At 55.3% G+C, this 15,021-nt stretch overlaps 7 protein-coding genes across 7 annotated transcripts; 1 reads left to right on the top strand and 6 right to left on the bottom strand.

Annotated features, from left to right (window-relative positions):
- Window positions 1–663: 663 nt before the first annotated feature.
- Window positions 664–2,062, bottom strand: PG994_008128 (uncharacterized protein; the record flags this gene model as incomplete). Its single annotated transcript, XM_066859537.1, has 2 exons — window positions 664–1,794; window positions 1,868–2,062. 2 exons carry the CDS (start codon window positions 2,060–2,062, stop codon window positions 664–666), a joined length of 1,326 nt encoding a protein of 441 aa, XP_066715024.1.
- Window positions 2,063–4,478: 2,416 nt separating this feature from the next.
- On the top strand, window positions 4,479–6,521 carry PG994_008127 (uncharacterized protein; the record flags this gene model as incomplete). The annotated part of the gene is made up of 8 exons (XM_066859536.1): window positions 4,479–4,690; window positions 4,800–5,103; window positions 5,247–5,364; window positions 5,426–5,645; window positions 5,717–5,831; window positions 5,894–6,150; window positions 6,271–6,424; window positions 6,486–6,521. 8 exons carry the CDS (start codon window positions 4,479–4,481, stop codon window positions 6,519–6,521), a joined length of 1,416 nt encoding a protein of 471 aa, XP_066715023.1.
- A 700-nt stretch (window positions 6,522–7,221) lies between these two features.
- On the bottom strand, window positions 7,222–8,419 carry PG994_008126 (uncharacterized protein; the record flags this gene model as incomplete). The annotated part of the gene is made up of 3 exons (XM_066859535.1): window positions 7,222–7,810; window positions 7,927–8,078; window positions 8,192–8,419. 3 exons carry the CDS (start codon window positions 8,417–8,419, stop codon window positions 7,222–7,224), a joined length of 969 nt encoding a protein of 322 aa, XP_066715022.1.
- A 629-nt stretch (window positions 8,420–9,048) lies between these two features.
- Window positions 9,049–9,698, bottom strand: PG994_008125 (uncharacterized protein; the record flags this gene model as incomplete). The annotated part of the gene is given in 2 exon segments (XM_066859534.1): window positions 9,049–9,609; window positions 9,621–9,698. The coding sequence occupies 2 exon segments, from the start codon at window positions 9,696–9,698 to the stop codon at window positions 9,049–9,051; spliced, it is 639 nt and encodes a 212-aa protein (XP_066715021.1).
- A 151-nt stretch (window positions 9,699–9,849) lies between these two features.
- On the bottom strand, window positions 9,850–10,831 carry PG994_008124 (uncharacterized protein; the record flags this gene model as incomplete). The annotated part of the gene is made up of 2 exons (XM_066859533.1): window positions 9,850–10,551; window positions 10,583–10,831. The coding sequence occupies 2 exons, from the start codon at window positions 10,829–10,831 to the stop codon at window positions 9,850–9,852; spliced, it is 951 nt and encodes a 316-aa protein (XP_066715020.1).
- Window positions 10,832–11,387: 556 nt separating this feature from the next.
- Window positions 11,388–12,086, bottom strand: PG994_008123 (glutathione S-transferase; the record flags this gene model as incomplete). The annotated part of the gene is made up of 1 exon (XM_066859532.1): window positions 11,388–12,086. One exon carries the CDS (start codon window positions 12,084–12,086, stop codon window positions 11,388–11,390), a length of 699 nt encoding a protein of 232 aa, XP_066715019.1.
- Window positions 12,087–13,062: 976 nt separating this feature from the next.
- PG994_008122 (nad dependent epimerase dehydratase) lies at window positions 13,063–14,009 on the bottom strand (the record flags this gene model as incomplete). The annotated part of the gene is made up of 4 exons (XM_066859531.1): window positions 13,063–13,259; window positions 13,342–13,606; window positions 13,690–13,790; window positions 13,847–14,009. The coding sequence occupies 4 exons, from the start codon at window positions 14,007–14,009 to the stop codon at window positions 13,063–13,065; spliced, it is 726 nt and encodes a 241-aa protein (XP_066715018.1).
- Between the last annotated feature and the right edge of the window lie 1,012 nt (window positions 14,010–15,021).

Raw genomic sequence — 15,021 nt, 5'->3', positions numbered from 1 at the left:
CGGCGGATGGACCCTTTGGGCCCATGGCCGATGCGGGCGTAAGGAAGAAGCCATGCGGCCGGAAGCCACTTCTGCGTGGTTTTGCCAAACTCGTTGTAGCGTGTGCGAGATCTTCCAATAGCGGCCAGAAACTCTAGCAAGGGTTGTACGGGTCATATCCACCACCGTGGCTCCAGACTCGGAGAGAGTATGTAAATGTGATAGATCATTCAGTCTTGACCAAGACCTTCTATCGTCCAGATAACGAAGTGATCTTCAAATTCCTTAATCTCCATTAATATCCGCGATGGAAGTGAAGTAAGACGCTGGCGCCGCCAACTATATGGGTAAGGGCGATCGATGTTGATGCGATCTAGTAAGATGGCTTGGCGTTTTCAATGCTACACTCCACTAAATTAGCACCCGAATCTGCAGCCGCAGTCGCAACCCGCGCCCCAGTTCTACTCTACGTACGCACCTGCGGTTAAAGCCAATTGGACAGCGGAGCTGCCACCGCGCTGCGCCCGCGATCATTGACAGATGCCCAATTGTGTCCGAAGAAACAGAAACAAAACTTTGGCTGACGGCCTCCAGCCAGATTACTCGAGGCAAGATCAGAATATGTCACATCTCATATTCAACTTCTACGAGTCCTGTGCCATGATGGTGCCATGACTGAATCGCTCAGCGGGGCATCTTGAAAAAAGAAAGCCTTGCCAGCGACACTTGACCCCCTTTTTCTGTTGGCTCGCGACGTATACCCAATTGAGCAATGGCCGCAATCTCGTTCCATCTGTCAGCCCCATCCACAGCTTTGGATTGGTTCAGATGACACATGAACAGCAGAAGCATACTAATAATAGACCCCGACAGGATAGAGGCTAAGTACGGAAACATAGGTCGCTTGGTAGCCACAGAAGCCATCGTGAAACTGCCCGCCGGCTGAGACTGGACTGGCGTGCCGCTGCCTAGGGCCCCCAATGCCGAGGTAGTCAAAGGTGAGGAATTGCTTCCGTCGCCTGAGCTGGCACTGCTGCTGGCACTGCTCCCCGTAAAGTGGGCCGCCGGAGGCGCTTGATCGTGGTAGTTGGCACTAACGTTGACGCCGACGGTGATCCAAGCCAGGATGCCATCGGCGAGCGAGTCGCCGAGCCTCTGGTAGTCCATCAACACAACATACTCAGACGTTGCGGCGGCTCCCGCGATTCCGTCCTCCAGCAGGTCGACAAACTGCTGCCCATTGCTCTGGTAGGAGGGCTCCATCGCCTCCACGGCGGAAACCAAATCGCGATCGAAAAAGAGCTGGCCGATGTGCGTCGCAACCCCTTCCTGATACGTCGCCTCACCGGAGAGCACCTTGGCATCCTTAGTGCTGAGGATGTGGATGTGGTTCGCGCGGCCGGCATAGTGGCCTGGGAAGACGGCGTCGAACTCCACCACGCCATCGGCACCTGTGACCTGGACGCCGCGGCAGAAGTTGCTGCCCAGCCCGCCCTGGCCAGTGGCGGACACGCCAGAGTACACGCCCTTCGCGTTCGAGTGCCACACGTCGAGGACCATGTCTTTTACGGGAGAACAGGTGGATGTGCTAATGAATTGGATATTGAGATGCAATGGTACGCCTTTCTGGCCGCCCGTCACATTGGTGCGCATCAGCTCCCCTGAGACCAAGTAGGGACCAATGGTGGTCTCTTCGACCAAAGCGCACGATGCATTGCCCGCGAAGATAACGTTGGGTGACGTGGACGGGTCAAATTGTGCATCTACCTTGTGCGACTTGGCTGCCCATTTTCTCAGGTCAGCCTCGTCGCGTTTCTATGGGAATGAGAGACGGTCATCGTGGAAGATGCCGCGCGTTTCACGAAGTTGTCGTGAAACGACGGGCGACAGCGCGCTGCTGACGGGCAAGCACTGGAGCGGAGTTGGCGCAATTGCTCATAGCTCGAATCATGTGCTGATGCGCATGGCTGTACGACGTCATTTCGCGCTTGACCTGCTCGGCGCTGGTCACCTCGCCGGGATGATGCGCAATTGCGAGGTTGCAGACGGTCAATGCCGACACCACATCAGAAATCTTGACCATGTCGTCGCGCTGTTGTTACGGTATTTGACTCTCTGCTTGTACGAGGGCCAGAATGAATGGAGAGGAAAGTGGAAACATCTTCTTCTGTCTCTGGGAACGGTAAGGTTCCCGAGAGGAAAGTAATAATGATTGCCCCTGAAGATCTACAGCTCGACATCATCGCTGCTTGGCGACGGCACCTTGAGCCAGCCAAGCTCGTATTGCGCTGTTAGTAGAGTGCTTGGGGGGTAAGAGTTCCGTGGCATCAGTGCCAAGTCAAGAAAGCCAATGGCAGCGGCATCTTCCCTGCGGTCGCATGACTCCCGAATCTCCTTTTTCTTCTGGGTAGTCTGCAAAAGAAGTTGACTTTAGTCTTCATACTTATGTAGACTGGACGAGTCTCTCCTACATCAGACGGACGCTTAAATGCGCGCCCTTTTCCATCGTTTCGACATCAACAACATGGAAAAGTGCAGTATTACCCACAAGAATGACGCTCGGACCAACTCCCACGATCGGTCGAATGCAGCTGCTTTACCCCGCGATTTCCATCTCAGATGGTTCCAAAAGAACCTCCACCGATCCATTCCGTATTCTCATCACTTGTTGTCCCATCTGGATTTTCGGAGATATTAGTACATCCGCTTTCTTCCTTGCACTCAACATCTACCACCCTTTGTGAGGAAGATGGCTGAGTCGGGAGTCACTGCACCCAATACTACCGGGCCTACAGTTCATGGCATCTCCGTCAGCCCCCGAACGCAATGCTCCCATTGGCATTCCGAGCGCGACATCATCGCTATTCGTCACAAGTGCTGTGGTGAATACTACGCCTGCATCAGCTGTCATGAAGAACTCGCCAAGCACCCACCCCAAGTCTGGCCCAAGACAGAGCAAGCCGCCACCCAGGCTGTCCTGTGCGGAAAATGCCGTCACGAGCTGACCATTGGTGAATATCTCAGCTGTGGTAGCACTTGCCCCCAGTGTCGGTCGCCCTTCAATCCCGGCTGTGCAAATCATTACTCCTTGTACTTCGAGACCTAGCCGGGAGCCATGTTTGTTGCCGCGTGCATGGTCTGTGGAGGTTTCATCTCAGCTGGGTCAAAGAGCATCTTCCGCGGACAGGTTGGCCGCATCATAACTCTGCAATGGGGATAGTACTTTATCTGCCAACAATACCATGGCTAGATAGCCGAGAACCTCAGGAGGGTGGGCGGGGATATATGCAGGCTATTGGCTCCTGCTATTGAATTCTAGGTCTAATTGCCAGTACCAGGATCATGAGGTTGGCCGGTTGCCGAACCAGGAAGCTGCGAAAACCGATCATGCAGAGAGAGCTGCGACCAATGACACCCATTCGTGTCATTAGCAAGCCCGACGAAAGCCACAGTTGCAGTTGATTATTAGCAACTCCTTGCTGCTCACTGGATCACTTCCGAGCCAGCACCTCAAAACTGACGATGTTCTAGACCAGCCCCCCCATGGACACCCAGCAGCACCAGCACCGGGCGTGGGGCGCCGCACGGCTGACTCGCCCAACAGCCAACTAGGCTACAAATTTCGAACTCTTTAGGGCCGTAAACTCAATCGTCCTACCACCACTACGAGTGCTGCGTATGCGGAATTGCGATGTTCACACACATATCCCTGCCACCCCGAGGTATGCCGGGCTTGACTGCCAACATGAGCCTAGCCAACCCCGCAAGACTGTGAGGCAAAGTTGCTGACCCAGCTCCCCCCGCACGCCAAGCACTTACCCCAGATTCCTACTTCTGACCTGCTGTTTCGTAGCGGGGAATGACAGTTACAAGATGCGTTGTCCAGAAGCTAGCTACATATCTATCATTGTACGAAAGGACGCAGGCATTGGGGATAGATCAACGTTGAGTAATGCTACACGTCAAGCCGCAAGTGATGAGAGTTCTGAACTGTTACCAGCAAGACCCAGAGCGGCTCGAGCCTTGGCGACCAAGCTTTCGGGACGAAGCAAGGCAGTCTTTAACAGAGTTTGAAATGCTCTTCTTGATCTGAGAATATCTCATCGTACGGCACGCTAAGCACGAGGGATTTCTTGGCGGACGGAGATTCTGCTGCTGTCGAAGGCTCCCATTCGCTCTGAAGTCTTCAGAGCGGCTGGCCAAGGAGGACTAGCGGCGGATTGATGTAGTATGCAATGCATGTACTCCGCGCCAGTCACCGACAGTGGGCAAGCAAAACGCATCCAGGGTCCCACTGTCGCGCCCCCCATGACGGATGTTCCGCGTAACATAACCGTCCATCCCTCTGACCGCCCGCGGGGTCTCAGAGGTACATATGTTGTCATCCCCCAGTATAGATGGGCGTGAGACCCTTTCTTCTGCCTTTCCGCATTATCCAGTGTGTTTGAATCCGATTGGAGCGTCTTTGACTTCATTCCTGGACCCGAGAATAACTGATCATGGCTCGCGACTACAGTCCCCAGGAACACGACGGCGAGAAGGCCAGTGTTGACTATATTGCCGACGTAGCGCATTCCGAGCACGTTGTCGATAGCCAAGATAGCTGGCAAAACGAGTTTACTCCCCAGGAGCAGAGGAACATCATCAAGAGGATCGATCGCCGACTTGTCACAACAGTCGGGGTCATGTATTGCGTGTCATTGATGGACAGGTCAGCGATTTATTTTCCCACCCCGCGCAAACTACCCAATCCAATTAACATTCGAAGAAAAGCCCAGCCCCTGATGTTCAATGAGGTCGAACTGACTCTTGTGCCGTAGAACCAACCTCTCGGCCGCCAACATCGCCGGCATGGACAAGGACCTGAAACTAGTCGACGACCGGTACTCCATCATCACACTCATCTTCTTCGTCACATATACCATCTTCCAGCCGCCGTCGACCGTCATCGTGCGCAAGATCGGCCCGCGCGTTCATCTGGCCCTGATCACGCTGCTATGGGGCTGCGTCATGATCGGTATGGGCTTTGTGCAGGACTGGGCACAGATGGCAGGACTGCGCGTCCTGCTGGGTGTGATGGAGGCCGGCTTCTTCCCGTCGTGTGTCTATCTCCTGAGTACTTGGGTAAGTTGGTTCTCCTTAATAAGAGTCAATGCGTTTTTCAGTTCGTTGGTGCTAACATTAGGTATCCCCACATATACAAGATGTAAGCTTGGCCAGCTGGATATTAGCTCTAGGAAGGCTTGACTAATGGTTTCCTAGACGAGGTGGGAAAGCGGTATTCCTTCTTTTACATCCTTGGATGCGTTGCCTCGGCGTTCTCAGGAATCCTGGCATTTGGCCTCATGCAGATGAAGGGAGTTGCTGGTTTGGCGGGATGGCGCTGTGAGTTGTCCACCTGAGCATGGGCCCTGGAGTCATGTATACTGACAAACAACTCTCGCAGGGATATTCATCGTCGAAGGTCTCATCACATGCTTGCTCGGCCTTGGTGGATACTGGCTCCTGGTGGATTTCCCAGACTCGACCCGCATCTCATGGAACTTTCTGGGAGCCCGGGAAAGGGCTTGGGTGGTAAGACGTGTCAACGCGGATCGTGGAGATGCGGAAACACCCAAGTTCGACTTCAGACGGTTTATGGCGGCCGGAGCTGATTTGAAGATCTGGTGAGTTACAACAACTATCCTAAACGCATGACAGCGAAGAGGGGACGGAACTGACCATCCGCGGAAAAAAGGGCATACGCCATGATCTTCTTCAACACGACGACCATCACCTACGCGCTGGCCTACTTCCTCCCCATCATCCTGACCGTCAACCTGGGCTTCGAGGTGGGCACGGCCCAGTGCCTGGTCGCGCCCCCTACGCCTTCGCGGGCTTCTACATGTTCCTCATGGGCTGGCTGGGCGACAAGTACCACGTGCGGGGGCCCGTCATCATCTGCAACATGGTCGTCTGCCTCATCGGCCTGCCCATCATGGGCTGGCACGCGAACCCGGCGGTCCGCTACTTCGGCGTCTTCCTCGTCACCGCGGGCGCCAACTCCAACATCCCCTCCGCCATGGCCTACCAGGCCAACAACATCCGCGGCCAGTGGAAGCGCGCGTTCTGCAGCGCGACGCTTGTCGGCCTGGGTGGGATTGGTGGTATTGCCGGGAGTTTGGTGTTTCGGTAAGTTATCCCAAATAGAAAAAGACACGCACTCTACTCGTATCGCCTTGTATGAAGCATGATCAACAGCAGGCAGGGGAGAGATCATGGAAGCTAACGAATTATCTTCACGCCGACCAGGAAGCAAGATGCTGCCACAGGATACAAGCCTGGCCTGTATGCGTGCATCGCATGCTGCTTGCTGACTATCATCCTTGTCTGCGTTGTCGACACGTTCTTCTACTTCGCGAACAAGAAGGCGGATCGTGGAGAAAAGGAACTAGAGGCTCATGAGGTAATGTTTCTTGCATCTCCGCTCCGGTGTCGTAGCTTCTTTACTGACTTTCTTTGATTAGGACGGCTACCAGCCTGGCTTCCGATATACTCTTTGAGGGGTTTGCTTTAGGTGCACCGATGACACATATGATGAAAGATCAAATACTTCATATTGATATGGGCAAGAAATATGTCCATTATACGAGAGAGCGGGAGCGAAGATGTGTACATAGCTGTAAAACAAAATCAAGCGTACGATTACAGGCATGTGTTCCTGACTAGCCGATGAGCTGATGTTGGGGTGCGAAAACGGGTACCTGCAGTCAACCCCGGGGAAGAGAGAGGACTGCAGGTACCCGCTAAGCCTCATCGCTTCCGTAAGTTGTGAATATGTAGACTTTACTGCTGATGCTGAGACGGCGTTACAAATGATGAATGCGCCTGGGCGTGCAATACAAGCCAACAATCGAACACGTGGTAGAAAAGACAGGCGGCTAATACTACTACACACAATAACATACAGAGCTATATTGAAAGTCAAGACGAGCGCATCAGAGGTGTGGGTGATAAGCAAAGCCAAAACTAACGACATTCTGGGGGCTCAGCTCGACAATAACAGTTAAGGGTATCTTCGCGAAATAAAAAACAAAAAGGGTTCGGGGTTATCAATAACCGGGGGGGGGTTTATCGCGGGCGCCGCCGCTCTGATCATCTTACACTTCGTCACTGGGGGTGGGGGCATCCGAAGAGAAGACCCGAGAAAAGAGAAGACGTGGGGGCGGCGGCTCGGCTCGGCTGGGGCTGACCTGACCTGACTCAAGAGTCGCTCCAAACCCTCGACGACCCTTGATCCAGACTGCCCTGGCTCCGCTTCTTCTTCTTGCTGACCACCTCCACCTCCTCGGGCTCCTCCAGCAGATCCGTCGCCGGGGTAGATGGCTCGCCAGCCGCCTCGGGATCGTCCCGGTACGGAGCCGCCGCTGCTGGCACTGGTTCCTCGATCACGTCGTCACCGCCGCGGTCTGCTGCGCCGTTGTGATGAGGGACATTCTCATTTCCGTCCTCGCCCTCCAAAGCCGCGTACCGATGCTGCTGGCCCGGGAACCAGGGAGGAAGGAAGGCTGCTCTGCCGCCATCAGATGAAGAAGACGTCTTCTTCCATGCTTTCATCGAGGACGGCATCTTGAAAGATCGGAAGAAAGAATTCGGCGGTGCCGACGGGTTTGGGTTCGATGGACTCGACGTCGAAGCAAACCACGGCATGGCGGGTGTGGACTCGGGCCGGAGGTGCCGGCCGCAGTCCGGACACGCGCCGGGAACTACCTGCCACGCCAGGTACTGAATCAGCGCGGGGATCGCCAGGCCGCGGGAGAACTCGCGCACCGCTAAGTAGAGATGAATGAAACTGGTCATGGAAGAACATCTTGTCAGCTCATTTGATTTCCACGAAGGGTTTTGATTTGGGCAATGGGTGACATTGGTCGCCGGTTGACTGGAAGGGTGGTCGGGTCGGGTGGTTACAAGTTTATGAGCAACGGAATCGTCGCATAGGCTGCGAGCATGGCCAGCTCCGCGCTGCCGCCCGTCTGGATCCACGTGAAGACCAGGACGACCATCAGCGCGGCGGCGAGGACCACGTCCGCGAAGAACGTCAGAACAGGGTTGCGGGGCTGCTGCGTCATTCCGTCGTCATCATCGCCTTCTTCTCTCTCTTTCTCCTTCCCCCATCTTCTCGTTGCGCCTCGGCTGCATCATCATTATCTTGTGGTTGCGAAGGACGGCGCACCGCCTGCTTTTTCTTGCTCTTGTTCTTCTTATTATACCGCCGCTGTCGCACGAGCAGGAAGATCGATAGGCCGCTCGAGAAGGCGAGCGGGACGAGCCCGACGACGGGGACGGGGCGGCCCGATCGCGCGCCGTGGGCGACGCAGAGGGCGAAGGCGGGGAGGAACGTCGCGATGGCCACGACGCGGAGAGGGGCTGCTACCTGCGCTTTCTCGGTCGCGGATGCCATGGTGTCGTTGTTGTCGGCGCTTTTTCGTATACGTGCCAGACAATCGACTCACGAATGTTCGATGCTGGCGAAAAGGAAAGGGTGGTGGATAGAGGGTAGATAAGAACGCCTGCCTGCAACGAGGCCGGCTATCAATTAAGGTTGTGTCAGTTTGAGGGGTTAGGGGTTGGTTGGTAGGTGCTCCAGCTCTGTCCGTCTTGACGCCCGCGCGCCCCCCCTGCCCCTCAGGGGGGTTCTGTTGCATGGCTAACCGATTGGGGGATGGAACGAAGATCACGGGTCTTGGCGTCGAACCCAAACCCGTGATCAATGACCTCGAATCTAGAAACGCTTTGGTTTTGAAGTATGGCCTCGACGGCATTGGAACGCTTGATTATTTTTTGCTACCGACACCGATGGTCAAGATAGTTAGTTCTCGGTTATATCCCCACGTTGAAGAACTATCTAGCTCTCTGTCTCGATTGATTGCGACCGGGACTGACGCCTACATGCCTAACGAGGTCTCCAAGGCGTATTTGTTTGAGGACACCAAATACGTTGCCAAACATCTAGTATCTGACACAAAATCTAAAAAGCATAATTGTATTCTCTGATTTACTGATAGCCCGGCAAGCGAGCTAATAAGCAGTTTACCACAGCCGCCCGCCCGAGTTCTTACATGGTTGTTCAATGCCAAACTCCTCAAGTACACAACCCACCTGTACTGCCGCAGGTGTCATTTGACCCCCTTGTGGCTCGCCTTCACCAGAATTGCAGCGCCGAAGCACCAAGCGTAGTACTAAATCCATGGCTGCACCGCACACAGCACCACCGAAACTTGGCTCGAGTCGGATGAATGTCAAGTCTCTTGGATTCTCTGCTCTGGCAACAGCCTGGCTATGCGGTGTTGGGTCTCTCCATGGGCTCTTGCGTGGCTGCGTAGAGGTTTCAACCGCATGCGGGGCTTCGCGCGGTGACGCTTCCTCGCGCGGCGGCTCTGCCTTGCGAGGTGGCTTTTTTCCAAGGAGCGCTTCCAGCAGACGGAGGGCTTCTCCTTGGTGTGCTGGCTCGTCACGGCGTGGTGGCGCGTTCCCGTGCTGCGAGTCTTCTCTACGCGACAGCCCTTCCTCGCGCGTCAACTGTTCTCCGCCATCAATGTCCTCTTTCCGCGGTGGCGCCTTTTCGCCACCAGGATCCTCTTCGATTGGTGACTCTTTCTTACGAGATACTTCCCCCTCACGGCGTGCTTCTTGGTGGGTGCTTCTTCCTCGCCCGGTGCCTCATCATGACGCGGCGGCATATTCTCGTGATGCGACCCCTACCTCGGATGGCGACTCTTGCCTGCTACCAGGCGCCTCTTCGGTCTTCGGAGACTGATCTCCGCGGACCCCTCGCTGGGCGACGACTTGCTCATACTCTTCCCGGAACATGATGAACTGCGCTCATTTCTCCTACCTCGCTTCCGCAATCTTCCGAGGGTCCCGGTACCATATCCACAGTTTCGGCAAGAAACAGACAAAGCAAACGGCCCGGGAGGGCAGGGCCGCCGGGGTGAAGCCGATAAAGAACGGCATCCTGGGCCGCGCGACCGTGGCAGCCATCATCAGCCCCGATACTACTGCGCTGGCGCCGCCGTGGCTGGACCTCTCCTCCTCGCTGTCCTTGAGGCAGAGGAAAGCAAGTCCCCCAGTGGCCCCGGAGCACGCAGCCACCAGAGGTGTCCCGACCTGTCCGAATCTGGCGACCCAAGCCGCCCTGAAGAAGACCGAAAACATAACCATGCTATTGAATAGGGCTGATACGTCCGAGTTCAGGAAGATGTGCGTAAACAGTGTATGCCACCGTCCCTGCTCGGCGCAGTCGCCCGACAGAACCATGTGGTTCTCGAAGAACCTCCATTGCTTGTTCTCCGAGAACCTCCATTGCTTGTTCTCCGGGACCTCCCCGCTCCGGACCAGCCTTTTGTACTCCTCGCGATCAATCAACTGCCCGAGCGCCAACTGTAACCTTTTGTGGTTTAGTTCGAACTCCCGAATGGTCCCAAAGCAGCCCAAGAAAACGACGACGTTCAATACGACGACCCCCCACGTCCAGCGACGCCGCACGTGGGGCTCATTGTCCACGGGCACTTCGGTGTCGAATCGGAGGATTGACTGCCTCCAGCTTCGTCTCTCCAAATGCGACTGGCTTGTCCCATTCCCTGGCTCGGATGGCTGGGTTGATGTCGTGGACGTGCTGGCGGGATGGCCCCCGAATCTTGAAGAAATGGTGGGCGGGGTGGAGGTGGATAAATGCGCTCTGGAAATGTTCAAGGTCCTTGGCAAGCCCGTTTCGAGACGGCAGGCTCCTTGCTCTCATCGTGCGACCATATTCAATAGCGCCGAGCTGCTCAAGCGAACGGCGGGCAGGCCATGCCCCCGTCAGTCTGCACATTGTTTATTGCCGATGTATTGAAACGAATGGAAGGAGAAAGCACCGCTCCCCTCGTTGAGATGTGAAATCGCGGCTATTTATGAGATTATTGGATGTCATTAGCAAGGATAGCTAGCAGCAGCAGTCAACGCCACCAACCGAGACACGTGCGAATTGTCCCTCGCTTGCACCGTATTTCTATCGCCCTGGGTAATACAGGGGTTGCGCACCCATGTATTTGCTTTCGACCCCTGATTTGATACACAGTCGACAGATGACGCCTTACTCAATATTTACTCCGTACACAAATGCATGGTCGTGGCTTCGAAAAAGGAAATGCTGTCCGGGCGTTTGTTCCCATACACCCACATCGATCTAGGGAGCTCGAGTTCCGAGATCAGGTCAATCGACGATATTTTCTAAGTGACAATTGGCAAGTCATGTAAGTTGTTCTTGAGAATTGATGTGTTGTCTTATTGCAGCCAGTCGGGGTAATGCGCATATTACCAAAGCATGTTGTGTATACCCTCAAGCACCAGCAGGTCGGTGTGTGGACTGCTTCCTGCTCATTACCTAATTACAGGGCACTCTTGTTCTGCTTGAAAAACGACTCGGGCGCCTCCGCCCCCAGGACCAGCTCCATGTCCGGATCGGCCTTCTCCATCGCGCGCCGGTACGCCGGCCGCTCACTGACCCGCTGCAGGTAGGCGAGGATGTTGGGGTAGTCGGTCAGCGCGTAGGGCGCGAAGTAGCGGAATGTGGTGAGCGAGAAGACGAGCATAACGTCGGCGGCGGTGAACTCGGCGCCCGCGAGCCAGTCATGGTCGCGCACGCGCGCGTCGAGCCCCGCGAACCCGGCGTCCCGCTTCTGCTTGAAGAAGGCCACCATCGGGTTGCTGCCGTCGTCCGCGCCGTCGGGCACCATGGCCGCGCGCCCGATCGTGGGCGTGAAGGTGCCGTTGGCCCAGTGGAACCAGTACAGGAAGTCGGCGTACAGCGGGTGCGACACGTTGGGGAAAAGGCGGCCCTCGCCGTGCTTCTCGCAGATGTACTGCATGATGGCCCCGCTTTCGGCCAGCGTCAGCATGCCGCCTTTGCCGTCGTCGTCCGTGATGACGGGCGCCGAGCCGGTCCAGTGCAGGGCCTTGTACTCGGGCGGCGCCAGCGCGGGCGCCCGCTTGTAGTTCTTGAGCTCGTAGGGGATCCCCAGCTCCTCGCAGAGCCAGGGGATCCGCTCCGACTGGGAGACCTGGAGGTGGTGGACGGTGAGGACCATGATGGGCGGGCGGGCTGGTGCGGGGTGATTTCAGGTGGAGCTGAAGGAGAAGAAAAAGGAAGCTAGCGAGGGGCTTGGAGAAACCGACGCGAGGGAAGCTGAGAAGGGTAGCTTGGGGGATGCTGTTGAGTTTTTAAGCTCGGCCGTCCAAAATGTGGATGGGTCAAGATAGATACCAAGTCCAGGAACGAGACAGATTTCTAGCCTCGGTAGTCCACACTGGACTGGAGACTATCTGACACTGACGTAGACTTCCTCGGACTATTTATTACTAATGACGAGATCGCGCGGAGCGGTAGTGCGGAGCCGGCCCACCCGGCTTGTGAGTTAGGCCGGTCTTACCCACCACCTCACTGGCGCCGGAGTTAAGGGGTAACGACCGATTACTACTTTAAGCGAGCTTTAGGCAAGTAACAAGGATATATATAAAGCTGTCACACCTTTCAGTTTGAATGTCTCTTCAGTTGCGCTGACTTCTCATCAAGCCGGACTTTGGCCAATTCTCGTTGTAAACATCTTGCAAGTGCGTCTGGCGCATCCTTCGTAAGAGGGGGTTCTAATTATGGCCCAGCATAAGATATTGGGTCTGCCTGTCGACAAGATCAGGCTGTTACCGGATAGCGTTTATTCAACCAGACTACCATCATCGCTCCCTGCCACTGGCATGAGAGGTGGTAGCTATACCGAAGTCCATATCTTGCGCTCGATCACTTGAAGGTTTGCTTGCTCAGGGGAACTTCGTCGGTAGCGAGTGCCGGGTTCGACTGCGCACGCGATAATACTGGAGCATAGCGACCGAAGAAGCTCTTGGTTTAGATTATGGAAGGGGTTGCAGATCTCGGAATTGTCTTCTGTTCTAATGGATTCTATTGACATACTTGTTACAGTATCTAAGTGGCCCGCCTCGATTACCTCTTCGCAAGCCTCATTAGGCCAATCGCTCCAACCCCGACTGTTCCCAGCAACCCAACCCAGGTCAGGGCCAGCTTCCCGAAGATGGACATGCCGATCTTGTCCGCTGTCTCCGCATCGTTGACCTGCGGGAACGGTTCATCGGGCACTGGTTTCCCCAAGACTTGCAGAGCGGCGCCCAGCCCTCCTTGATGTCCATGACGAGCAGTTGCTCCGGGGGCACGATGTTCTTCACCCAATCGTTGTGAACTTCGATGAGGTCTGAAGAAAGAAAAAGAAGAAAACATTAGCATACGTATTATCTAGTTATCTAGTTCGCTCAGGGGTGATTGGAATTGCTCACGTGGTCCCATTGGGGTGCCAAATCCATTAGCCTCTGCCAGGAGGTTCACCGCGGTGTTGCTCCAATGGTACACAATGCTGGGGAACCACCTCATGGTAGGCATCGGAGCCGCGAACACTGGCAGCCACCATGGTAATGCGTAGCTCAGATTCACACCGATGCTCTTCCACCACTTGGCCGGGTCTCGGGTAACGAGCACAACCTTAACATCCGGGTAGAGCTCGAGCAGCTCGGGGAGAAAGTCGACGTTGGGCATGTCGGTGCACTGTGCAATACCGTGTTTAGCTCCTGATGGGGCCCCTATCCCAACGCAATTTGGGTTGTGGATAGGTATCGTGCGATACTTACGCCGACATAGCCCGACACCTGCTGTCGAACCAGCTTCAGCACCTTCTCCTTGTCGCCTGCCTGTCGCGCCTCATAGGCCTGTACCCAACGCTTGGGGAATGCTGGAGGAAAATTAGTCGCTGAACGATGCGAAGGCCGCGAGCGATATAGGACATACAATCCTCGCGCCAGAGAAGGTGGCCTCCTCCATGCTGCACCGGCCCTTTCACGAGCATCTCCAATGCGATCTGCATCGAGGCAGTGCCGGTCCTGGAGTAGCCGGCACCGATCACCTCGAGCCTGGTCGATGTATCGCCTGGTTTAGATGGTACTCCTCCCATGGCGGGTGTTCAAATGTCGAAGATCGTCACCATCGTGGCTGGTGAAGGTTGGAACAGTGATCAAATCTGCACGAGGGGCGGTGGGCGGCAAGCGCAACAGCTGAGTGGTGGCGAGATTAATTGCGGCGCAGCACCACAGAAAAATGATAAATCATGCGACCCGCGGTGCGGCCCAGCGTCCGTCGCCCGCCTTTTGGAAGGATCTGTTGACGATCCGGGAATCTCCCCGAGAGGGGGAGGGGAAGTCAAAAGAGAAGCCCTTACGTCGTAACGCACAATTGGGTCGGCCCCATCTAATACACTGCGACCCTACGTCGGGTTTTTTTTAAACATAATTAGTACTCTTTTCCCTATACTACTACTTCGAGTGACTTGAAAGGCGTATCTGCTCCCCATTTATTAAGAAGGATGTCGCAGGACAAATCGGAACATTCAAGGTCGTCGACCCCGAAAGTGCAGGTGCCAAGCTACATGAGAGCAAAACAGGTTAGGCCGCTGTATGAGACTGGCGATGGCGATACTGTCGCAGACAGCTATTCCTATTTCGCGGAAGACGGTCGCACATATCAGGGCTATATGCCAGGCGGTAAGATGCCCTGGAATCGAACCGTACTCTCACGTAGTGATCCCTAGCTGACCAATGTTGTCGCGAAAGAGTACATGCTACCAAACGATAGCGTGAGTCTGCATCGGCCCACCTGAATGGATCTCGTCGTCGAAACAAACAAGTGGGCATCACGCTAAGATCCCAGACTCTCCCACTTGTATGCGGATCAAGACCGACTTGGTTCGTGCAAAACTCAATTGCCAGAGAAACCCGGGGCTTCTGGGAGGCAATTTGTTGGCTGACCGAATGTCCACTATAGATTTCTCCCATGCAATCTACCGGCTCCTCCTGGATAACAAGCTTGCCGCTGCCCCGCTTCGATATCCAGAGAAGGTACTTGACAGTGGGTAATCCACACCAAATGCTGCTATCGATGGATGCTTACTCGATCCAGTTGGTAAAGGG

This window comes from Apiospora phragmitis (assembly GCF_038363925.1).
Source record: "Apiospora phragmitis strain CBS 135458 chromosome Unknown utg000007l:2111988.0-4706623.0:1.0-2598199.0, whole genome shotgun sequence".
Lineage (NCBI taxonomy): Eukaryota > Fungi > Ascomycota > Sordariomycetes > Amphisphaeriales > Apiosporaceae > Apiospora > Apiospora phragmitis.
Note: the sequence above shows the minus strand (reverse complement) of the source record. Positions and strands in the feature narration are given on the sequence as shown.